The sequence below is a fragment of the Enhydra lutris genome, unplaced genomic scaffold (assembly GCF_002288905.1).
Source record: "Enhydra lutris kenyoni isolate GAN:26980312 unplaced genomic scaffold, ASM228890v2 scaffoldscaffold5, whole genome shotgun sequence".
NCBI lineage: Eukaryota > Metazoa > Chordata > Mammalia > Carnivora > Mustelidae > Enhydra > Enhydra lutris.
In genome coordinates, this window is record NW_019154089.1 from 19272778 (window position 1) to 19298269 (window position 25492).

Genomic DNA, 25492 nt, shown 5'->3' on the forward strand with positions numbered 1-25492 from the left:
GTTGAGGTATGGCAAGCTTACGGCGCCCAACTACTCTTCCCTGCCCCTCACCGATGCAGAAATCAGGGCTCTTTCTCACTGACCTATGTAAACACTCAACACTACTAGGGAAAAAATCATTACCAGTCAATAAGAATTACTAGTCAATAAGAATTCCATGGGAAATGGAAAATATTTATTTACCTCTGCTCTAGGTGGAGTGTTCAGTTTCTCTTTAAATCGCTGCATCCCTGGAGCAACCTCTCTTTGACCATGAGAAGTTGCAGACAGCAGATCCAGGGCTGCTGGGGAGAAGAGAAGTGCACCACCGGCTCCCCTGTGCTTTGGGGTTTTTATTGTTTGGGGCAATTCTGTTGAGTCCCAGGCAGTTGTGTGCTGGTGTGTGTTTATCAACTGACTTTCCAGAAAGACAAAATCAGAAGCCTGAGTATACAGTGTTTGCCAGCCCTGTAGTATGGGAATTCCCTTCGTGACTGACATCACTGAACGGAGAGTCGGGAAGAGATGGACAGCAGTAGAAGAGGCCTCAATAGAATTTCTGTCGTAGATACCACAAATGTAAACAATCTCAAGCACACAGATAAGAGAAAAGTTTAGTAAGATAATTAGGAAGTGATGTGTTTTGAGTATCTATTTATGTTTGATTTTAATATAGCCTATTTAATTATAGATATTTATATAAATTTTTAATAATGGCAGTTATTTAACAAATAACTCACAAGATTCCTAAAAATTTAACACTTGGTTCTCATGAGCTGGTGTGAACCAGCTCCAACACACAACGGCATACAATAGTTACCATGAGTGAAATTCTGGAACACCCCAAAGAAGCCCCTGAAAAGGCAGGATGACACTTTTTCCCAGACCCTCAGGAACCCATATGAGGTCCAGATGCCCTGTGGGGAATGGCTCTGCTCCAGCGACAGCATCTGCGGCTTCTTGGCAAGCCTCCTGTGGAGCCCATGAGGGCTCCAAAGCATCTGGCTGCCACCAGGTCTGCCTCAAGGGTTATTTTCAATGCTAATGGGGTACAGAGTTCTCCCCAGGCTCAGTACCTATTTACCATTCTCCCAGGAGGCCACTTTGCCCTTTACTCTTCTTAAAAGAATTACAGGCCTGGAACAATTGGAAGGAGCATAGGAGGGAAGGGGAACAGAAAGGCAAGAAAAAAGTCACATGTACAGAGTATGGATTATATGCCAGGTTCAGTGCTGTGTGTTTGCACAGATGTCCTTGTTTACTCTAATCCTGACACACTGGGAGAAATAACATCTCCATTTTACAGAAAGAGGGTATAACTTCCCAAGTCTCCCACATTAAGAAGAAGCAGATCAGGATGTGTTCCCAACTCTGCTCATCACTGTGGCCCCAGCATAGAGAATATAGCCCGTGATAGCAGCTCTAGAAGTATCTGTGGGATGGATACATGAATGTAGCCTGACTCCAAAACCTGTCTCCCACCTCTCTCAGGCAGATGAAGCCAGAGAAAGTGCTCTTAAATGGTAAAGTGTACACATGAGGAGGCAGAAGGCAATGTGTGTGGGAGGTTGTTGAGTGGAGAGTGAGACCGGGGATTCCCTCCAAGCTCTGCCTTTTACTGATGCTCTGACCAGTTGGCCACTCTCTGAGATTAGGTTTCCTCACCGGTAAAATGGGAGAGTTTCCCACATGGGAAACCTACTTTCCCATGTGGTTGCCAGAAACAGTTGTGATGCGTGCAAGAACACTTTGCATGCTGAACTGTGCTAGGAAAGAAAGTGTATCATTTGTCAACATCCATGACATCATAATGTTATTCCATTGGCCTAGAAAGGGCACATTTAATGCCATGGAAGCAGAGGAAGAGCAAAGGGTAAAAAGGGAATGGCTTTGGACATAGCAGAAGGTGGAGGAGTCGCATCAATGTCAGCTTTAATTTGGGGGCTTAATTAGCTGCTCTCTGGAAAGCACCACAGATAAAAGAATTTTTGCAAGCCTTGTCTCCCTGTCTTTTGTTTGAAATATGAGGGAACATATAGGTTAGAAGAAAACCCTGCTGCTTCTGCATGGTGGTATCGATTCCTGGGAATTAAATGGTAATTCAAAGAGGCAGCAGTGGCCTCCCTTTAGCCCTGAATCAAGCGGGCTGCCTGGCTTATCAGAGAGCCCAGAACTAAGGTAGCCATAGGGGGTGCACTTCAGAAGAAGACACTCAACGACAGACTTCTTTCCCACATGTCAGGTCAGCGGCAGTGCTGGCCCAAGAATGCCCTCTAGTCTCCACTGCTCCTGGTGCCTACCATTGTCCTTTCCCCACCCACTGGAACCCTAATGGAGCTGCTGATGTGATGTCCCTTTTACGTCAATGTCTGATCCTCTTTACAGGAGGGGCATGAGTGTGTGTGTATGTGTGTGTGCATATGAGTGTTAAGTCACACATGCATATTCAACGCAATAGACAAATCACCTGTAGCAGGTGGGGGAGGCAGGAAAGTGGGAAAAGGGGATGGGGAAAAAAGGTAAGAAACACATACGCACACACAAAAAAAAATAAAAAACAAACAAGGGAGGTCCTGGCCCATACCAGTGATGGTAATGTGTCATACACTGAGGGTGATTCATTCAACCCCTGCACCTGACATCCAAGAAATTCAAAGAGAGAAAGGAGAATTCTCTCCTAGCACTCAGAGCAGAAGACCCAAGGGAGAAATCAGCTTCCACCATTGATTTGGGCAAGTCATATTCGTTTACATATACATTCCTACAGTACAGAGTTTTGTGAGCCAGGCATCGTGAGGGAGGTGGGCAGGGAAGAGTCGAGCTCCTGTGAGGTTGGTGTCTGTCCTCACAGCACTCCCGGCCCCACAGGCAGGAGCAGTCCACAGAGGATGACAACACAGATGCCATGACAGAGCAGGCAAAAGCTGCTCCTAGGACACAAGAGAAGGGCTGGGAAGAGGGTTATTGAAAGAATTTTAGTGGAGCAGGAGGATGGAGAATGAAGGAATTGGCAAGAGACGAGGCTGAAACTCTGATCTGGGCAAAGCCAGGGAAGCAAGGGCTTGTTGTCTGAGCTTCGGAGGTCAAAGCCTGGCAGGGGACACACACAGGAAAGTGCAACACCAAGCAATTAATGCAACATTATCAGTCCGGATACACAGTTATGAAGACACAGAGAAGGAAGCCCTTGATTCTGTGTAGGGGTTTACAGGGGAGACTATGAGGGCATGGAGCTGAGAAGATTTTAGAAAGGAAGTATTGTCTGAGCTGAACCTAAAAGGCATTTAGGACTTTAGGTGCATAGAAAGAATAGGAATTAAGGACATTCCAGGCGAAAGAAAACACATGAGCAAAAGCCTTCCCTACCAGCATCTAAGTTGATAAATAAAAATACCAGAAATCCCAAACAGTTCATGACTAATAGTGTGCCTTGGTTAACAACCTCCTAGATTTAGTCAATGGACTTAAAGCGTTAAAAAAATTAAAAAGCTGACTCTGAGCATTCTCTCCCTCCGTGAAGCAGGTATCACCAACCCCATCTCCTGTTCAGGCTTAGGAGTCAGCTTTACATACTTTGTGATTGCTAAGCAGGGTACAAAATGATGACTCTTCTCTTAGAGGAATGAAACATAAAAACAAAAAGGCTGTTTTAAGAGATGGAAAGAAGAAGAAAAAAAAAACAATCCCTCCGGGATTGGTGCAAAATTAAATCTTATGAGTTACTGAGCAGCCAGCAAGGCACAGAACGAAGCCAGTGTAAAATAGGTTTTCAAAGTAACTAGGGTTGACAAGTAACCTTGCTCTAGAAGGGGGAGAAAGGAGTTAACAGAGACAGGAGTCAGGTCTTTCTCCCTTCACTTGAGCCTGTCCCTTTCATATGCTAAGTGCAACTCAAGCAAGCTGGGGGAGAGAATTTAACACTATCATTAAAAAAATATCAACACCCAGGCTAAGGCAGACATCACCCCCTGAGTCATATGCCACCCAGGGTTACAATGAATAAGGTAATAACAGGAAAACAGAGCTTCCTCATGCCACACCTGCTGTGCTGGGCTGTAATTACTCAAACATTGGCAATCAATTGAAGACTAGCATCCTTTCCCATCCCCCAACACACAATGCCTCCCAAAAGAAAGCTTGGCATGCTGCACTATAATTTCTAGATTTCCACATGTGTTTCCAACCCTGAGCAATGGTTCCTGCAGGTAGATATAACCTATAGTTGGGTGGGGAGACAGGCTTTTCCATGGTGCCAACAAAGTGACAGTAAAAGGGAATGGCTATGCTGTTATCAGCAGAGAAGATCCAAACAACCAGAAGAAAAATCCAGGACTTTTATCCTAGGGAGGTTTTAAATTTTTCCTCCAAATTTCCAATTTTGAGAAGTCGGTGCCAGTAGAAATCAAACAGCATGTTTGATGGTCTGGATTTTCAAAGTCAGATATTTGCACAGGCCATGTCCCCACTACTGCATGACAATGAATTTATGAGTACAAATGAATGTGCTTGAAGATTTTGCCATTTTATGGTTTATTAAATGCCATATTGGAAAACGCTAGATTTCATAGACTGGAAAGGGTTCTTTAATTAAGAAGGTAAAGGACTGAGGATGAGTCCAACCAGTCTTTCATTTCCAATGAATACTGAAGATTTAAAAAAAAAAAAAAAGGTCATATTAGAGTGACGGTTAGTAAAGGATAGTCCTTGGCCCAATAGCATCCACATCACCTGGGAACTCAGAAAAATAAATGATCGGGTTCCAGCCTCCAAATAAAATGATCAGAAACCTGTTTTTACAGCTCCTCCAGGTCACACTGATCCATGCTCAAGTTTAAGACTTCCTGCACAAGAGCTGTGCTCCTCTGCCCTTGTTGCCTATTACCACCAGCTGGTAAAGTTGTCCTTATGATGCCCCACCAATCCCAGACCAGTTAAATCAGAATAGCAGGGCTGGAGCCTTGAAACAGCTGCTTTAGAAAAAAAAAAAAACTCCTCAGGTGATCTAAACACGAAGCCAGAGTGGAGAGCCGCTATAGGCCAGAACAAGAAAGATTTAGATGAGATACTTTGGGATTTCTGATTGTTAGCTGGGTTCAAAGTAGTAATGGCTACTGAAAAAATCTCCTTTGTGGAAGAAAAACCTTTTGAGAAGAAGAGAGATTTCCATCCTCATGAGCTGAAGAGGTTGGCTGTGAAGCTCACCAACAGTGAGAGCGTCAGAATCTTATGCCAAACCCAACGGTAATAATAGTATTTAATAACTCATCCAGCAAAGACAGTTGCTCAACCTAAGGAAGAGGTGGGCTAGGGCCCACAGTCAGAAGTCATTATAAAAGCAATGCACTCAGAGACAGTAAAGAGTGACACCACACCTCCCACACACTTCAAGTCCAAATGCCACAATCCTCCAAGGGGAGCTCAGAGCTTCCCACTCACTTCTCAGCTTTGAAGCCCCTAGTACCCAGGGCATGTGAGACAGCAGGCTCTTCTCACCAGTGCCTGATGTTACCCAGTGTGCAAAATGATGGCAACCCATCAAAACAGAACACCAGGAGATGCTCACATGGGATGGGCAGAGCCTGAGCACTGCTTAACAATTGAACCGTGAACTTCTACTTAAATCAGGGAAATAGATAACCCATTGTAAGTGCGTTCCTCTAACAGGGTCCACTGGCATATCCCAACAAATCCAGGATTTTTTCCCCATGAAAAGGGATGTGAGGATTACTGAACTGTAAGAAATATTGTAAATTATTTTCAACAAGAAGAGGTAGCATTCTTTAGGATGTTTCTGGAGAAATAAGGAGCCAACTCTAATGTTCCTATACTATGAGTGAGAGTAAGACCAAACTCTCCCTTAACTTTTTGTAAAAGATCAAATAACAAAGACTGGAACCAGTTCAACAGCTGGTTGGTGAGTGCACTTATAAAAATACCCACCACCATCATGACAATATCACAGAGTGAATCTAGCTTTATCCAAGCCTTTGGGCATTAATCTCCATCTCCCCCAAGAAAAAGAGGGAGGATAGGTAGAAAATGAGAGGGAAAGACCATGCTCTTGTATCTCTAATGCCCATGATTATGCGGAATTTGGAGTCTGACTGACCTGGGTTTGATTTTTGACCATATCATTTATTTGCTGGCTGGCCTTGAATGTTAAGTCCATGAATTTCAGGTTTCTCACCTTTAAAATGGGAATAATAATCCTTAGCTCCAATCAGGGTGAGCAGAGAGAAAACATAGATGGCAACTAGCATAGTTTCTAGAAAACAGCAAATGAAGTAGTAGCTCTGATCTTTAGTTATTCATCCTTGAACATCCAGCTTCAATTCCTTTGAGAAGACTTCCTTGACAAAAATGAATACACAGACACACACACACAGACACACAGACACACACACACACTCAAAGTCTTTGTAGCTCCAGTATATTTTATATGCATCCATAAAATTTAGACATTATATTATGTTGCAACTGCTTATTTATATAATCTGTATAGATTTTCTTAAGGAAAGAGACCAGGCTTTGAGTGTCCTCAATGCCGGTCACATAGTTGATGTATCATATATATGAATGAATGGGTGAGTCAAGCTACTGCATTTACCTTGTAATGAGATAAGAAGCTTAATTAGGATGGAAAAAAATGGAAAGGACAAGATACATTAGGAAGTTGATAACAATCACTGACTAAGGGATACAAGCAGTAAAGGAATAAAATAAATGTTCTGTAGTGTTTTCTAATGATATCCAATCATAGATATAGTTCATCCAGAAAGCCCTTCTTTGAGCATTTTCTTGAGAGGAGAGGGGGTGGGGGGAAATACTTATATAAATACTTACAAAATACTTGGTTGTTTAAGTCTACCCAGTCCTCTGAAACCAGCCCATCTAGGAAAGGAGTGCTCTTGGACATTATGCAAAGACAAGGTGAGGTTGCCAAATGAACCTAATTTAAATCAAGAACCATTACCTTTCTCTTCCAAATCTTAAGAAATCTACATCTTTACTGTTACCACTAATCTATCTCCCTTGCTCTCTTCTGCATTCTCTGACCTTTTGGAAGCCTTCTACTTATTCCCCTGAAACTTTCTCTTTTGTGCCGTGGCCGCCTAATCTCTGGATGATGTCTACCAAATAGACATTGGATTCACTGGCACAGCCACCTCCCTACCACCATCCCACTCTTCATCCTGTCTCTAGAGTCTAGGCCTGAGCAATGTGCTCAGCCAGAAAAAGCCTTAACCGTTTTCACCATTGCAGGAGATAACCAAAGAAACAAAATCAAAGTAAATCAGCTAAAACAAAAAAACAGACGAGAGTTTTCTTGACTGTGTAGGCATAAGAAACTCTCCCTCTGGCCTTTGCAAGCAAAGGTTTTAGTAAATGGACAAATCATCTAAAAAGTCTGCAATATGTCCAAACCTACCCCCTGAGAAATCTTGTCCAACAAGAAATATAGTGACATAATGCTACATGTTTAACTCCAATCCCTAAGCCATCTTTCACAGCCATGGGGGTTAGTCACTGGAAAAGTAGGCCCGCTGAGCAAGCCGTTGACTTTTATCTTTAGACTTCAACTGCGATTCATCAGCATCAATATTTTAGAGCTTAATCAGCTCACTGCTAGTCTGAGTCCAGGACATCTACATCATTGTGAGGACTCACCGCATCCTGACAGCTGAGGACCTCCAAAATGCTGTTGAGTAGTTCGACACAGTACTTCTTCTCCTGGACCTGGTGTTGCATCTCATCCTTCTGTTCCAGCAGCTCCTTCAGTTCTTTGGTGATGACAGGAAGAAGAATGTCCCGGCACTCTGGGAAGGAGGCAATTCAGAGGCATTTGAGCATCCTTATTCTGTAGTTCCTTTTCCTCCTTTTCTTTCTTTTCTTTCTTTCTTTCCTTCCTTCCTTCTAGATAATTTTTCATTAAATAAATAATTCATGATATGTTTTCCTTATAAAAAATTTTAACTATGAAAAATTAGGTTAAGATTTCCTTAGACCTTCATTCACAATTCCAGCCCCTCCCCCCAACACTCACTCCCCAGAGGAAACCAATTCTTTTATTTCATATATATGTGTGTAAAAGAAATATATATGCATATATATACATACATATAAAATTTATGTATGTGTATGCATTTAAAAATGTACCAGTATAAAATATGTAGTATCATTTTGATTTGGCCTCCACTTAAGTAAAATATATTATACTGTGATGATAAACCCTCATGATCTTTTTATAGTTTCACATATGTATCAGGATAAGACATATAGTGTCATTTTGTTTTTGTGTCCTTTTCATAAAAGGAGATTATGCTCTATCTTGTCTTATGCCTTGATTTGTACCTTGATTTTTCTTCACTCACCTATTGAAGCACTCACCTTCTTGGAACACTTTCTATGTTATTACACATAGCGATCAACTGAATCATTTGTAGTTGTTGTATAGTATTCTCTATTATGGATATATTTTTTTATTTAGTAATAGCCCTAGCAATGAACATTTTTCACTGGCACAGACAGTACAAAAGTGAATAACCTTCTACTTGCATCCTTACGCACAATGGTTTTCATTTGAAATAAATTAAAATAGTCACCAAAAAAGGTATCTCTCTTAGCATTGCTGTCTCAGGAAATTTCTGGAAAGTTCTGGAATCCTACACAGCTTTGTTTCTGTATTTCTCTTGAAAATGGCAAAGCTTCCAGGGCCCAAAAAATAATTCCCCAAATTTTTCAAACTACCTCCACCCATTTACTCAGCTTCTAGAGCTGAGATGTAAATCCTATACCCCAAGATTTCATTTTAATTCAATTTAATTCAATTAAAACAAACAGGTATCGAACATCATTGATGAGGAAAGCTATACTTTGATGAGGAAGGCTATACTTCCAGAAATATAGCAGTAAGATAAGATTCTCACCCATTAGATACTTAGAATTTGACAAAGATCAGCAGCAGCAAAAACAAAGAGCAATGGCAGACCACAGAATAAGATAAAGGTGGGATGAAGTAGAAAACATCTCTTGTTCTGTCACCCCAACATCTATACCATCTCCTGGCACAGCACCTTGGTTTCACTCTGGGGAGCCACCCTGCTGAGGACTATAAGCCTAGGGACACTCTCATGAGGCTGCTGGCCCTTCTCTGGACAGGGACTAGATATCTGATCCTAATTAGAATGATCCCTGAAATCTGAATCTTGAGGGAATTTTAACAACAGTTGCTGCCATTGCTAACATACTGAGTGCTTACAATGTGCCAGGCACTGTATTAAGTGTCTTGCGGGGATTACCTCAGTCAATCTTTACAATGACTTTGGAGGTAGATTCCACTATTGCCCCATTTCACTGAAGAGGAAACAGAAGGATGTGCCCAAGTGTACATAGCTATTCTCTTCTAAAGGATTTTTGGCATGTAACTTGGGAAATTTTTGTTTGTTAGAGAAAATGGTATGTGTTTGCAAGTTCAATGTTGGAAAGCTAGGTGAGTTCATTTGAAGTTCTAAACTCTTTACTATCGGATGAATGACTTCCTCAACTTCCTGAAACTTAACTTCCCAACTCTGCCTTCAGTCACATTGTCATAAATAAAACCAGCTGGAAGCTAAGAATTGTGCATTCTCTAAGTTAGAAGAGGATGGTAAATTCTTCCTCTTTGAGAAGTTATTTTTGAAAGTAAAATAAAAGAAATTCAAAACACAACAAAAAGTCTTGCTCTCCCACAGTTCTCTGCCCAAAAGGGAGTCCTCAAAAGATGTGTTTTAAGGAGATTTGTGTCCCTGCAACATATAGGGTAGCTGGAGGAAGAAAAGGGGGCAGAGACCCTGCAAAGGGCAGAAACCCGTGAATATGCCACTGCAATAGCCCAGGTGATGACAAATGAGACTATTAAGTGCTGGGTTCTGTCCCTCTAAAGGTCCAGCCTCTGAGCAACCTTTGTCTTTTGTTGAAGCTAAAGATTTAAAAGGACTGGAAAATAAGGTAGTAAGAAATAGATCAAGAACAGTCAATCGTCCTGAGTTTAAAGCATAAGAAGACAATGTCTTAGTCTAAAACAGCCTGTTGTGACTCAAGATTAAAATCATTTAAAACTCTGTAAAATGGAATCACCAGGGCCTAGAGTGATATATAAAGAGATATGTAAAGACAGATAAGAGGTTAATCCATTCAGGCAGTTAATTAACTCCTTCATTCATTTAGCTGGTCTACTACATTCAATGAAGGCTCCCTAAGCAGCAATCACTATTTTGTGATGGGAGGTAATGGTCAGGGGTTACTGGCCCATTGCAGCAGCAAAGCCAACACAAGTAAGAAGCAGGAGTAAATAGGGAAAAACCTGGTACCTCTACCTCTTGGGAGTGACAACCTGTTAGGACTGTTCATACAACAGAGCTGGTGGTAACAAAGGTCAAGGTTTTCCTTAAAGGTTCATTCTGTTGATGTTCTAGTTGAGATCCTTCCGTTAGATCCCATTACAAAGATAAGAACTCAAGGGAAAAGGCCACTTGGGAGATTTTACATGTTAACGTAGATCTCCTCAGGAAGTCACCAGAAACTTTAAATTCTACTTCAAATAGAGTTAAAATAGCAGATCCTCATGGTCTCGTTTTGAGCTCTCCATCCCTACCAAGTATTTAAGTAGTAGTTAAGTGGTCTATGGATAGGGATGGTGAGAAGGTGTTGGAAGAGTCAGATGAAGGGATAAGCTAAATGGTTAAGTCCTCATCCCAAAGTCTATGATTCCCATGAAACACAGGTTCAGAGGAAGTGGCTAGAGCTAGGGTTTATTTGCCAGTTGGAAAGAAAGTGGATGTGCTTGCATTGTTTACGAACTACTGATGTGGGCGCCCCAGACCAGGCCCCGGCAGAAGCACTGGTCTATCAGTCTGAAAGTCCTCTCCTTCACAGATTATCAAAAACTCAGCATCCCCACGAGAGACAAAGCCTCCTGGTGCTCAGAGTCAGCAAAATTTTAGCTGAGGAGGCCATTAATAACGTGGCCTGCTTTTCAGAAAGTACTTTGTCTTCTCATTAACCATGATTTCTCAGAAACGTCTGGCTCCTCTGTTGTGAAATGAAATAATTTTTCTCCTTTGTAATTGGAGCTGTGAAATTATATTAGCCTGTAGAGCTTCAGGAAGTAGCATTTCTGAATTGTGGCTTGATTGTCAAGCAAACAAACACAAACGGTCTAAAAGATAAATGTTGCCAGCGTCTTAAATCAATCTTTACAAGCAGAGCCCGTGAGTATCAGAGATCTGCAAACCCATGCCAGGTACCTGACACCCGACAAAGGTTGGGAGGTCTGCCACCAGGTGACGAGCCCAAATTGTAACTGGACCAGGACTTAAGAAACTGCAGAGCTATTCAACTCTGTATTGTCACAGAAAAGAGCTTTCTTTTGTTGACATGATGGCAGAGAGGCCAATGTAGTGTTTTTGGGCTCTGGTTTCTTCCTTCTTGGAGAAAGTTTTGTCCTATGGAAGAAGGTGCTACTGCCAGCAGCCATAGCTCTCTTGAAGTGTCATATGCTTTTGCAATCATTGCAAGACTCAGGGACTCTTTAAATATGAAGGTCCTTTCCCTTACCTCCATGTCCATAATATTAGCCCCATAGAAAGAATGAAATGGAGATGCTTTTTCCATTTTGGAAAATCACCTTGAGATGCATCAGGCCAAAACTACATCTGTGACCACAGCCCCAACCCAGCTCCAGAGGGAAACACACCTAAGAACCACATAAGAACTCAGCATCTTCCCCACAGGTCCATTCCTCCTCTGCTCTGTCTCAGAGTGAAGGCACCCAGTCACCCAGTCGGCCAAACAAAGTTGCTTCCTCTCTCTGAAACCAATGCCAGTCTACCATGAAGTCATATCCATCCTGCCCTCAAGCTAGCCTTCTCCACACTCCATTCCAAGTCTCCCAAACCGATCTCCCCATTTCCAAACTCAGTAGCAGGAATTTCCCCCAAACTCAAACCTGACCACAGGACTTGCTGCTTGAAATTCTTCCATGGTTTCCAATTGTCCTCAAGGTAAGTATTTTGAACTCTGTGGCATAGTTGAAAGTCCTTTGTGACCAAACCCTTCCTACTTCCCCATATTCTACTTCCCGTGCTGTCCCAGCCTCTTCCTCTCCTGCTTCTCAGTTTTTGCGCATTATTTTCTTTCCCCAGAATGCTTTTATCCCATCCATTTTTACTTAATTCTTGCCTTCTAGGTAACTTAAATGCCAAAACCCCCAGAACAACATCCCAGATACCCCAATATGTCTTAGGTGACCCTCTCTTATGCTCCTGTAGCACACAAACTTCTGTCTTAATCATTTGTCCTACTACATAGTCATTGTCTGTGTGATGGGATGAGCAGTGAGATCCTTGTTATCACCTCAGAAATGAAGTTGAGGCCCCAAACTGAAAACAAAAGATGTAATGCAAATTGTCACACTCTAAATGCAAATTGTCACCAGTAGCGAGGGTATGCCTGAGGTACCGGTTCAGTACTGGCCCCACACCAATCTCCCTGCATCTGACAGAGGATCCGCAGAGGTCTTTGGATATAATGTGATATCCATAAAGAAAAGCCCCGAAGTGGACGTGGTGTAAGGAGGAGCCAAAGGGATCACTCATGAAATGTATGAAGATGAGACTGGCACCTTATGTCTCCACTAGAGACATGTTGGCTGATCTTCGAGCCCAGATGCATCCCAGTTCTGCCAAAAGAATGGAGAGACATGAGAAGACTTGGGAGCCCTGCTCTCACCATAGGGAGAAGGGTTAAACTCAAGCAAGGCGTCCATGTTGGGCTTGGTCACATCCTCAGTGTAGTTACCCCGTGTCTAAACCTGTCTATGGCAGCCTTCACTCGGAATTTCATAGCCAGCCCCTTACTTTGTCACCAACACAGGTTAATCAATTCTTCAACCCCGTTCGATATTTTACAGGCTTTAAGGTGAAACTCATTCTGCTTTAGCCAAGTTCCTATTGACCAAAAGGTGAATTCAGCTCAGCTCAGTCCTCATGGGAGACTGTGAGGAGCTTGTGGTTATCAAGGCTTGTCCTGTCCTCCCCACAGCCCTTTTGGCAAACAGATAAAATGCCTAATTGAAGCCCAAAATTCTCCCTAGGCAGGCTGAGCAATGCAAACTTGGCTCAATGCTTTTTTCTGTTTGGTTGGGGACCGTTCTCAGGTGTCAGAGGCCATGCGGTTAGATCAGCTGGACATGGAGGAGGACCTCCACACACAACTCCTCTGACAGATAACAATTTGTTCTCACAACCTCCCTCCTCCAGCCAGTGTGTCACAAAGAAAAGTAATTCCACCCACTGGGAAATCAATAACTACCCACAGACTTCATATTCTGGATCAGGTTACAAGCCTCTTACAACTCTACTAGCATTTTCCCCCCACATTCTTCAGCTGCAACTCATGATTCACTTTTCTTACCTCCCTGAAAGCACACCTAATTACAATATCCAGAATTGTCCCTCACTCCCCCTCCAGCCTGCATCTGCTATGATACACGTCCTTACTTTATGGACCTTGAGGGCCAAAATATGTCTCCCCAGCTAAACAAACACAGCCTATTTGGAGATTTCAGAACTCAGCAACTGTAAAAAAATTCTCCTTAGGTATCTTAGAGGGGTGAATGCTTAAGAAGAAATATACTTCCAGAACTTTATTGGAGATACCAATTTCACCTTCAATCCCAGCTATTGCTTTTACCACATATCCTTTATATCTAACATGAGACATGACATTGCACTAAACCTGTAAGAAAATGCCCTATAGGAAGTTGAAACAGACCATTCAGAAACGTAGTGACGACAGGACAGGTAGATAGATTTATTGTTGCTGGAATTAAGAGGATGTATATTTGTGTCCAAAAAAAGTCACACCGATTATAAATATAATTTGTAAGCTCTGGTAGTCTACACGTTATCTATTTATGTCTTGGATATTTATGTCTATATCTATATAGATATAGATATATAGATATATAGATATGGAGAGAGAGAGAAAGAGGGAGAGATCAAATAATTACTCTAACAAATACTGTTTTATTGGATGTTGTATTCTAGTGGATATCAAAAACAATTCACAAGGATAATAATTGTCTTAGGTTGGATTCTCCAGAAGCAAACTTAGAGATGCAGTTTGGGAGAAGGTGACTCACTTATCAAGAGGTGTTCTAGAAAACACTGGAAGGGGAATGGAGAAGTGGGACCATCAAGGGGGAGGAGGCTAAGTAGGCTGCAAAGGCAGGCAAGTGTCACAGAAAGTGAATACTGGAAGCAGTGGGGGCCACAGGGACAAAGCAGCTAGGGTATTTCAACCCTGGGGATGGACAGCCATGGGCACCGTGAGTGCTCCCAGCACACAGACAAGCAGGCCCCTGCAGCCTAAGGACAGCCCAGGGAAGCTGGTGTCAGTTGTTGGGAGAGAAAGTCCTCTTGGAGCTGTTGGGCACAAAAATGCTCATGGATCACAGGAAGCACGAAGCCCTGGAGTTGATGTTGCAATGACAAATAAAGACAGCTGTTAGCAAGACAATGAGCTGGGCAACAGGAGAAGGAGAGTCTGGGCGTGCAGGGAAGACCATTCCACTTGAGGCACTTAAGAAGGTCTCTCTGAGATGGAGATTCTTGAGCTGAGACCTGAGGGTAAGAAGGAAACAGCTTGCAGAGATCTCAGGAAAGAGCATTCCAAGCAGTGAAAACAGCATGTGAAAGGCCCTGGGGTGGAAATTTGCCTAACACGTTGAAGGAATCACATGGACCAAGTGTGGCCAGATTGTAGAACATGGGGAGCATAATAACGAGATGACAAACTTGGAGAGTCCAACTGGGGCCAGATCTCATCAGACGCTATGGCCCGTGGTAAGGAGTTTCACCCTTGGGTAGAGATAAACAGGGTTTGTTTTTATATTTTTTATGAGTGTTCGGGGTAGGCCTAGAGAGGAAGGCAGAACACTACCGAGGCTTTTTGAGGAGGGAAAGAAGAGGTCTAATGTTTATTGAGCCCTCACTATTTACGAGGCATTCTCTGTATGAAGAGTTTATCATTATACATATTTTGTGGATGAGGAAACTGAAGCTCAGAGAGGTTCAGTAACTTGCCTAATACCACACAGCTGCAATTTAAGCCTAGAACAGGGCCCACGTTCACATCTACCGAGCCATCCTGTCTCCTTACAGTAACAGCGATGGGGAGAGAAGATGAAAGCTTGATTAGTTTGTAGCACGTGAAACATACAGAAGTGGGAAGACTTGGGGCAGAGTTAACATGTCTTGCTGATGGATTAGAGGTGCTTTATCAATGTGCAAGCCCATGCATTTTGAACATTTGAGTGAGAGAATAATAGATTCATTTTAGGGTTTACTAAAGTAGGCTCTAATCATGGGGACCATTTCATTGCCTCAACTAGCAAGTAATGAAAAGATTCCCATCGACATTTCTCCGATGGCGTGAAGCGGCTACAGAGGTGGCCTGTCATCACGCCTTCCGCAAGCTATTAGGGCATAATTGGTCTGTTCTGACAGGTACCTCTTTCACTTACCCCTTTGCACTTTCTGAGATCATTTTCAGTGCCACTGCTGACCGGCCTCCTCCCAGCCAGCTCACTCATTAAACCATAATCCAGCTCCATAGAAAGTGCTTTTAGGAAAATAAAGGTGCAGATGTGGCCAATTGAGTCATGACCCCAAATTTGATTTGTCCCTAACGCTTAGAACAATTACATTCACAGTGCCCCACCAGATGAGTATAGCTCGGCTTGTTATAAGACTGTCTCTCCCACCTCCTAACCCTGACTAATGGAAGGAGAAGCAAATGGAAAAGCTTGGGGTGGAACCAAGTGGCCTTTATACGGATAATCTGGGCCATCATTAAAGAAAGATTCCCATCAAAGTACTATGCTCCATTTCAAATTCATGCAAGAGGAGAAATGAGTCAAGTTAGTTTTTTGGCTGCAAAGAGCTGTGTCTTACATCCCATGTGCCCATTTGGTTCTAATTCAGTGACTTCTGGAATTCAAATTAATTTATAAGCACTTAGGACACCTATTGGAACAGTCAGTACCACCCACACCCATCCAGGGCTTATCATCCCTGACCCACTGCCTCTCTTCCACACTATGCTACACAGATCCCTTAATCCCTTTACCTCAGGCCCTGGCCCTTCCGAGAGACTCAACAGGATTCGATGGCTTCATGAATTTCACTCTATACTTAACCAAGAACTCTTTCACCTTTAACTCTTTCTGAGCTAATTTGCAGAGGTATACTCAGAATTTTCTCAGCAGTAGGAGTCATTATAACAAAAGTTTTAATGAAGGGTAGAAACCATTTATCCAGAAATCTCTTAAGAATGAAAGGGAATGGGAGGGGGAATATTAAGTATGAGACAGGCAACATACGTTGAACTCCTTCTCAGTGCCAGGCACCACACTAAAAATGTATTTAATCATTACCAAAACCTATTCCATATATTATGTTATCCGCATTTTACAGATGAGAAATTAGGAGCTCCAAGCAGCTTACCCAGGTCAATTAGCTAGGGTGACTACAACTGAGGCAAGATTCCAACACAGGCCTGTCTGGCTTCAATGGTAGCACCATTCCAACTCCATTCACACGTACATGAGCACAGACAATCATTCCCAGCTCCTAGATTTTGCCAGCATGAGGCAACCACCCTCTGAACTTGTCAGCTCCCTCAAGCTGGCCTGAAATAGAAAGTCCAAGATCCTGGTCCATTGATTTGTTTAATGGTTGGTTGTTTTTTTTTTTTTTGTTTGTTTGTTTTTGTTTTTTGTTTTGTTTTGTTTTGTTTTAGTAAGGGTTATGGTCCCAGGGGAAGAAAACAAACAAACAAATTCCAGACCTGGAATCCTAAACAATAATGAGCTTGGTGATTCAACCTTCCGTTCAGTCATTCACTTTCATTTTGTTAATTCAACCAACCATTTCTTGAGCTACAATTGATTGAGCTTACCCATCTCACCAAAGTTGGTTAGCAAAGAGCAATCATGACTTTCAAACCATTCACTACCTTTTCCTAGAAGACAGTGAGAGCCTGGAGCGAGATGTCTAATCTCAATCAAGTCCTGTTTCCTACAGTTCCTGGAACAATCTTGTCACACAGTAGGATCCTAATAAGTGTTAGCTGAATGAATGAGTGTTTGCTGATTTCAGAGAGGGAGCCCTGTCTGCCTACACTGAGGGTAACTCTCAGAATCAGAACCCCATTTAGTGTTGAGTTATTGCAATATTTATTACTCGGTGCTGTCCTTGAAGAAACCAAGTGACAGTAGCTGGGGGCTGGGGAAGGGATGTTTAAGGAGCAGAAAAGTATGTGTGCTTCTTCCTTTCCCCACCTTCCCTGAGCAGCCCTTCTGGCAATACCTTCCCATTCTTGGGTTTACCCCATCACAGAGGCAACGATGGGAAGTGGACAGAACTCTGGATCAAGGGTCCAGAGACTTAGATCTGGGTCCTAGCCTCAGTGCTGGTAGGCTGTGTAGCCTCAGATAGGTCATTTTAGCTCCTTTCCTCCAAAACTGGGGATTAAAATGCCTAATTCCTAAGAGGACCCAAATAAGACATCATACAAATTCAGTTGTAGTTATTTAGTGAGGTGTGGGGATCTGATGTTATGCGTAAAGGTTTTGGGATCCAAAGCAAAGCACGTGGGAACTTCAGTTTCCTTCAGCTGCAGCCGACACCTATACTTGACAAGACGCCTGCGCCAGGCGTGCTGGAATGAAGTGGATTCGAAGCTATTACCTGTATCATTCAAACAAAGTGCGCTGCTGTCTTAAATACCAAACTCGGAGGACTGCGTTCGAAGAGGTGGATATAAATTGAAATGATTGGGATATACGCCTTGGATTTTTATGTTCCCTTTTGTATGTGGAGAGACTAGAAGAGAGCTCAGGTAAGCTTTTTCTGAACATCCTTTTACATTTCTGTTTGCAACTTAGAATAATAATGCCACTTGCCCGCAATCCTCAAGCCGCCCCCTGAGCAGTCCTGTATTGCTGCCATCACAAAATGTATGAATACCAAGAAGAACAAAAACCAACAGCAATGTTTTGGATCAATATGAGCAGCCAGCATTCCATTTCTGGGAAAAGCGCACTTCAAAAGCCTCTTGTTTACATTTTAAGGCTAACAGAGGGGCCCTTCATTTCAGAGAATTAAATGAGAAAATTCTCCTGGATTCAAGCATTAGCAAAATGGAATGGTTGTGTAATTGTCTCCAATCATCATCTGATTCTCTCTTCCTCTCACCTTCCCCATAACGGCTCCAGAGGAGAGGAGGCTGGGGCCCCTCTCATTTACAGCCCTACACGTTTAAAATCCAGTGTTGCTCATTACAAAGGGAAAACAGAGAAGTGTCATATATTTCAAACAAGCTGAATAATTGGAAGCAAACTTCAAAGAACGGGGGGGCGGGGAATCACCGCCTTTTGCCCTCCACAAATAAAAGTGGAAATGGGGAGAATTTTTCCTCTGTCCTCTTCTTTTCTAAAAGTACTCAGCTAAGAAGGTAGAGAACAGAGACAGGGCTTTTGCCTGCTTAGTTTTTCCATTCCTGCAACAGCGCCCCCGTGAGCCCTCCCCTGGAAGGCCTAAAGCGAAAGAGTGATTTAAGAAATGAATCACATACATAGGCCCAATATTTTAATGAGTGGATCAAAGAGATCCCGTTTGGACTCTGAAGCCAATGAAAAGGAAACCTGGCTAAGATGTGAGAAAGGAGAAAGTAAACAGAATAAATATCAGTCAACGACATGTAATAAGCTTTCTGTACAAAAGGAGGACAATATATGGTCTTTACCCTCAGGGCAGTCCAAGTATAACAAAGAAAAGAACCAGTCAATTGATAGGAATAGTATGAAAAATACATACAATGAAATGCACTGTATTTCCAATTATGCTCAGTCCCTGCCTCAAACTGTATGCCTATGAACCTCAAACTGTATGCCTATGAAACTGACATTAATATTTTATTTTGGGCATGGCATGTTGATATGTTTATTATTAGTTATATGTATTTCTTCCCAGGCTACCTTACTCCAAAAAGAGAAAAAAAAAAAGAAAAAGAAAGAAGATGACATGCCAATGTAAAAGTTAACGTAAGGGCTGAGGTGCACTTAAAATGTAGCTGTCCACTCGTGTGATAAACTCTCAGCACAATAGAGGAAATCACCCAAGTTCTAGAGTTTGTTGGTCATTAAGGTAGAAGAGAACTAATTCAGCAAGAGAAACACAGGGTTTCCTGGTACTAAATTTTTAAAGAAATTTTTCATACTGAGTTAATGGTCTACATTCAAGTTTAGTAGTGTTTAGCTGCTTTTGACATCAAACTGTGGAATTTTAACTCTGCAAAGAACCCAAGAAAAGCTAATGGCTTCAGTTCCTTTGACTGTGTCTTGTGCCTATGCAAAACATAAAAACTACAAATGGAAGAGGGTTCAGGACTGCATGCTTGTCCTTACATGGTACCTTCATTTATTTTTCATGCAAACAAATATTTATGGAGCACCTAACAAATGTCAAGCATCATAAATGGCACAGAGGTGTATGGGACCAGGATGTAAGTGGCAAAGATAGAGAGAAGTGACCAAATTCAAGGCATATACAAGAAGATTCAAAGGCCTTAGTGATCGACTGAAAGTGAAAAATGAGGCACAAGAAAATTTTCAGGCTAGTTCCAAATGACTGGCAGAAAAATAAGAGAAGAGAAGAGGAGAAGGTTTTCATGAACAGAATGAATACAGCTTTGGAAATGTTGAGTTCGAGTACCCGTAAGATGTTCAAATGGAGATGTCAAAGGGACAGCTGGCTAAATGTGTCTGAAAATGATCCACTACAAATGGGTAAGCATAAATTCAACTATATGGAAGACACATTGAACATGCCCGCATCCCAAAAAGCATTTAAAATGGGCTATTATAGTGTATTTAAGAGATTAGTACCTAACCGAAGTTTATTTGGTGACAGTCATGAAGGCCATGATGAGAGGAAAGGAAAAAGAAGGAAAAGGAGGGGAAAGAAGATACAGAAGACAAGGAAGAGGACGAGAAGAAAGTCAGGATGGAAACACCTGGGGTCTGAACATGATGTCTGAGGACGCATGTTGGGACAAGGGAGCTCAAAGGGGCGTGGAAACATGAGGGATTTTCACTTGAAATTTTTAGATTATCACAAAGACAGGTTTAGAGAGACCCCAAAGGTGGTTAAGCAGCCCACCTGCTCAGGGAATGTGGCCAATACACTAGTCAACACTGTCACTTTACTAAGTAGGAGCACGTAGGAGCTGGAGGGCAGAGTTTTCTGGCAACAAGAATCAACCACTATTTCTTAGAGCACCTACAATGGACCCGACTGTTGAAACTTGGAAGGAACATAGCTAAAGTCTGGCCCTTTCCCTCAAGGACTCTCCTGCTAGAGCATCAAGCACAGCCTACTAACCCAAGACAAGCAAGGAATAGTCATTAAGTAGACTATGAAGAAGAGGAATGGAAAGAAGTGTCAGCCATGAAGGAGACTCCACTCTCATTCCTCTGAGGCACTAGGGACCAGGCCACACAATGAGTGCTACAGAGCCAATGGCGGAGGATAGTAAGAGCAAGGATCTCTCTATATCCTTGTTTCTTTATCTGTATAGTGGAGAAAATGGAAGCTCCTTCCTTCACAAGGTTTCAAGAATAAAATAATATGTGTAAAGCACTTGGAGCAGCACACCTGGACCATAATAAGCACTATATAAATGCAAACCATTATTGTTTATTTTTGTTTTAACTTCCGTCTATGACTTTCTAGGTAGAAGAATGTGCTGTGGTTGCATGGGCGGATACATATGGAAAAAACTCATTGAACTGTACATTTAAGATTTGTGCATTTCACTATAGACAAATTACACCAAAGTTAAAAAATATATTGTTACCATGGAAGGTAATGTTAGTTTCCCTTCAGCAGGTGTACACAGTGAGACTTGAGGAAGTCAAGCAAGTTGTCTGAGATAGTACACCAGATCGCAGCCTGCCTCCCTATGTCAGCTGAGCCTTGATCCTCCACAGGGCTCAAGGCAGCAGTTACCCAAAGATGCTGTCCAGCGCTTGACTTGGAGAATCTTCTGCATGAGGCGAGAGCTGAGGTTCCCTCCTCTCTTCCATTCTTTCTCCCACCTTCCACCTTCTTCTTATTTCAGCTCAATTCCATTGTCTCATTAACTATTAAAACCAAAATCCTTGCCAAGTCACAACCTGCAGGGAAACTCCTAGAGAATGACTGGCAGTGAATAAGGAACACACCCCAAGCTCGTCAAATTCCATAGGGGCTGAGGATGCCCCACTAGGCACTGAAGTGCAGCCGCTCTAAGGAGGCACACAGCCCCTGCCAAGACAAAAAGCATCAGCGAGAGAAGAGTGAGTGATCCTCATTTACGAGGTGCTGTAGAAATTAATTTTGTATGCCTCTTCTGTTAGCAGTGTGTCTGCATTAACTTTAATAAGCAAGTTATCATGTTAATCTTTGATACTAAAAAAGAATGTATCGTCATTAACCTTCCTATCCCTGCATTTAGCAATGCAGTCTTTTTATTAGCCATATGCAAGAGAAGTAGCATTATTTCTTGGCGTCTCCACACTCTACCTATCTGTATGCAGGTCCACCGGTCACTTTGTAAAATCTCTGCTGATTCAGGAGCCCATTTTTCAAACATTTGACTCTAACTGCCCATAAGTCATCAGAAGTTGACTCCACTTTCCCCCTCATTTTTTTCTCCCAAAGTTCTCTAAGTTAGAATGAATTTTCCACTGAAAGAACATTCCATGAAAAAAAGAAAAAAAAAAAAAACAAAAAACAAACACATGACGGTCAGTAGAAGGAGGCCCACAGCAGGAAGAAATATGAATAAGTTCTGAGTGATGTTTATGAAAGGCAAGCTCATGCCAGGCTAGCAGTAATTGCTGTTCAGAGCTCCAGTGTATTTGGGTAACTAAGTGACAGGTAAAACAGGAAGTTTCGCTTTGGAGAATAGGTAAACACAATAAGCAACATTGGAAAATTAGCCTTTAAGGATAATGGGAAAATCACCCAATAGAATAACCTAGTACGTCTTTCTCTTCATGTCTTTGCTTGATATATGTAAATTATAGGCAAAGGAAAGTTACCTATACCTCCATTTGACGGATAACTTTAATATTCCTACCCCATTCATTCCATACATTCTAATCTTTAAAATGTGATAACAGTAGGAAAACATTAGATAAATTGCATTTTGCCACCTTTTTATTCCATTCACACCCTCCCATTGAACAGCGAGATGATGAGAAATCAAGGAACTTCTTAGAAGGGGAGAACAAAACAAGGATGAGGTCTACAATAGAATCTTAAAATAGAACATCAGTCCTTGAAAAATAAAACCAGTGTATGTTCTCAATAAATACAACAGTATACAGTTTGTAATTTATAATTACCTGCACACTGAAACTAAATTGGCTACCAATCCAGCTTTTTGGCTTTTAGGAAAGCTTCTGATAATAGGATTGTAGACATATCTGGGTAGTTTTAGGTTCTCCTTTTAAATCTAATAACTGGGGACACCAGGGTAGCTCAGTCAGTTAAACATCTGCCTTCGGCTTGGGTCATGATCCCGGCCGGAGTCCTGGGATCGAGACCCACATCTGGCTCCTTGCTCAGCAGGGAACCAGCTTCTCCTTCTGCCTGCTGCTTTCCCTGCTTGTGCTCGCTATTTCTCTCTCTCTCTCTGACAAATAAATAAATAAAATCTTTTAAAATAATAAATCTAATAATTGTTTTTCTGGCTGGTACTTTAAAAAGACATGACATGAATAAGAAAGCAACTAGGATTCAGCCATATATATCCTCAAAGGGCCAAGAGGATTCTGAAGAGCAGAATTGAAGATTTTCCAAGGTTCAGCCATTTATTTTCCAAGTTAACCATTATTTTTGTCAATGTGAAACCCACCATGTACTGCTCATAATTTACACCCTGCACTATTATTCACCTAATATTTTTTCATAAACTAGCTGCATTCTAATCTGCTTACATACTTTTAAAAGAAAAATTTGCTATTTTTGTTAGAAAACCGGTATTGCTTGCCATACATGAAAGGTAAATGTAACAATCAATACTATTAAAAAAAAAAAAAAACTTTTATTAAATTCCAAGAGGAACTTAAGCCTGAAGTCTGCTCCCATGTTATCAAAGGAGATTAGTAGAGAAAGATTAAAGACAAAACAGCAAAAGCATATAATCCTTGACATAACCAGAAAGATTGAAAGGGAGTTGGAAGAGAATGATCTTCTGCTTCTGTGGTATAGTATTTTATTGGTGCATACCTAAAATTATCCTCCATGCCAAGGAAAATACTTTTGCATACAGTGATACATATCCACACTTTGAAAAACACAAGTACCAAGAAAGAAATCAGAACTGGGATCCCAGGTTTCTCATCTCTGCAACTAACTTACTGCGTGACCTTGGGTAGGTCATGTAAAATGAGAAGGTTGGATCGGACAATCTCTCCAAGGAGTTGCTCAACTCTATGTATCTGTGTATTTGAAACCTTTAAACATATTTTAGCATATCTTCACATCAACTAAATTTTTCAGCTGTTAATTGCATTTACCCTGTTATCTGAAAGTGGTACCAGGAAGAAGTAGCAAAGATTTGAAAAGATCAGCTACTTTGGGGCAGAAGAGCCTTTGAAGCTGTTGTGTTGAAAAAAAAAAAAAAATTTATAAAATCGACTGCAATCCAGGCACAACAGAAGCTGACTGTCCAGGATATATGCCTGTGCATCCCTTGGCTTTGGAAGCCAATGGGCAAAGCTCTGTCTTTAAATCGACCTTACAAACCATCACCTAATCATTTGCCTCAGTCAAGTGATAGTTTATGCCAGGTGACTAATAGAGGGTGTTGATTCAACTTATCAGTCTTACCTCCCCCTTCCTATAAGAAAAGTAGATTGAGGGGGAAAAAAGATCAGTAGTAAAAAACCAGTAAGTAACTATAAGGTTGTTCATTTGCATGATCTGGTATAGTTAAGCAAGTTTCTATAACTGTAACAGAATGACAACAACCTAAAAAGTAACTATTATCAGAATTACAACAGTATGTATGTTTATTCTCTTTCTCACAGTTTTTTTTCCTGTCTTGATATTCTGAAAAAGTCAATTTAAGCAACAATTTATTTTTAATGCTCTACCTTGGCTTCACCTCTGAACTGATAATGAAAACAAAAACAATAATTATAAGTGAAAACTTAATGAAAATAATTATATTAATGTTAAGCTACCACTTATGGGCATTTTTATCATCCAGGGACTATGCTAAGCATTATTTCATTTAATATTTATATCAGCCCTATTATTATCCCCATATTATGGATAAATAAACAGAACCAAAGAAGTGATATGACTTTTCCAAATTCGTAGAAGGATACAACTCAGAGATTATAAAACGAAATGAGTAAGTCCTATAGTGTCTTTTCAGAACTCAGTAAGTCTTTGGTAAGGACACCATACAAGAAACTCTAGGCGCAGAAGTCAAGAAAGCCATTAAAAAAAGTGGGGAAAAAAAAAAAAAAAGTCGTGAAAAAAAAAATCAGAGATTACCAAAATCTAGCTTAAAATGTTGAGAAAGACTATTTACAGTTTTGAAACTCTTTGGTTTTCCTTTTATTTTCTTAAATAAATTTTTTGATATTGTAAACAAGAAAAATTGAATCATCGAGCTCTCTCCTCTGCAGTCCCATGGTACTTTGCTTATAGTTCTACTATAGAACATTCATCCTGCATTTTAATGAAGAATGTCTCATTTTGCAAATGAAGGCAAGCTCCTTGAGGACATCACCATGTTTTTGCCAAGTTTGTATTTTCTAAATGGCTTCTCAATGCTTTGTTTATAGCAGAGAATCAATAAACATTTATTGAATTGAAAACCCTATTCTAAATGTCTCTGTCTCTCCCGTATGGAATTTGAGATGCAGGAGAGGCAGTCAAAGATATGGGTCTTGAGGTGAAAGCAAAGACTTCACTATAGATTGGGGTGGGAGGTTGTGGACATCAAGATGGCACTAAGCCGCGGGGATAGATGTTCTCCCCTACGCAAAAGCAGGCAGGACAGAGCTGGATACAGCCGAGAACTGGAACCCTGGGCAGTTGTGGAATGAACTGGATTTGCCCTGAGGCAGTACTCCTCTTCTCTCTGTACCCCCCATTTCTGACCCTTGGGCAAAGAAAGAAGCAGCGGGAGATCTGCAACCATGCCACAGTGCATCCTGAGGATGTCCCCTTTCTCCGGGACCAACCAGGGGACAGAAAAACTAGGGAGGGCTACCCAGTTTTCTCCCCTACGTTGGCAAGAGAGGGAGAAAGGTGGGGTGGGGGAGGAAAAAGCTGCAAAAAGCTTGGCCACAGGGAAGGAGTCAGGCATCAGAGCCACAAGACCGCCATTCTCCTGCTCTCTT

General features: G+C 41.6%; 1 protein-coding gene across 1 annotated transcript in view; it reads right to left on the bottom strand.

Moving 5' to 3' along the window:
* Positions 1-25492, bottom strand: part of LOC111140871 (dedicator of cytokinesis 2) — a 406275-nt gene that overhangs the window by 249214 nt on the left and 131569 nt on the right. Inside the window, exon 26 of the mRNA XM_022493104.1 lies at positions 7648-7796. Within this exon, the coding sequence (XP_022348812.1) occupies positions 7648-7796 (149 nt within the window). The remainder of the gene's footprint in view (positions 1-7647; positions 7797-25492) is intronic.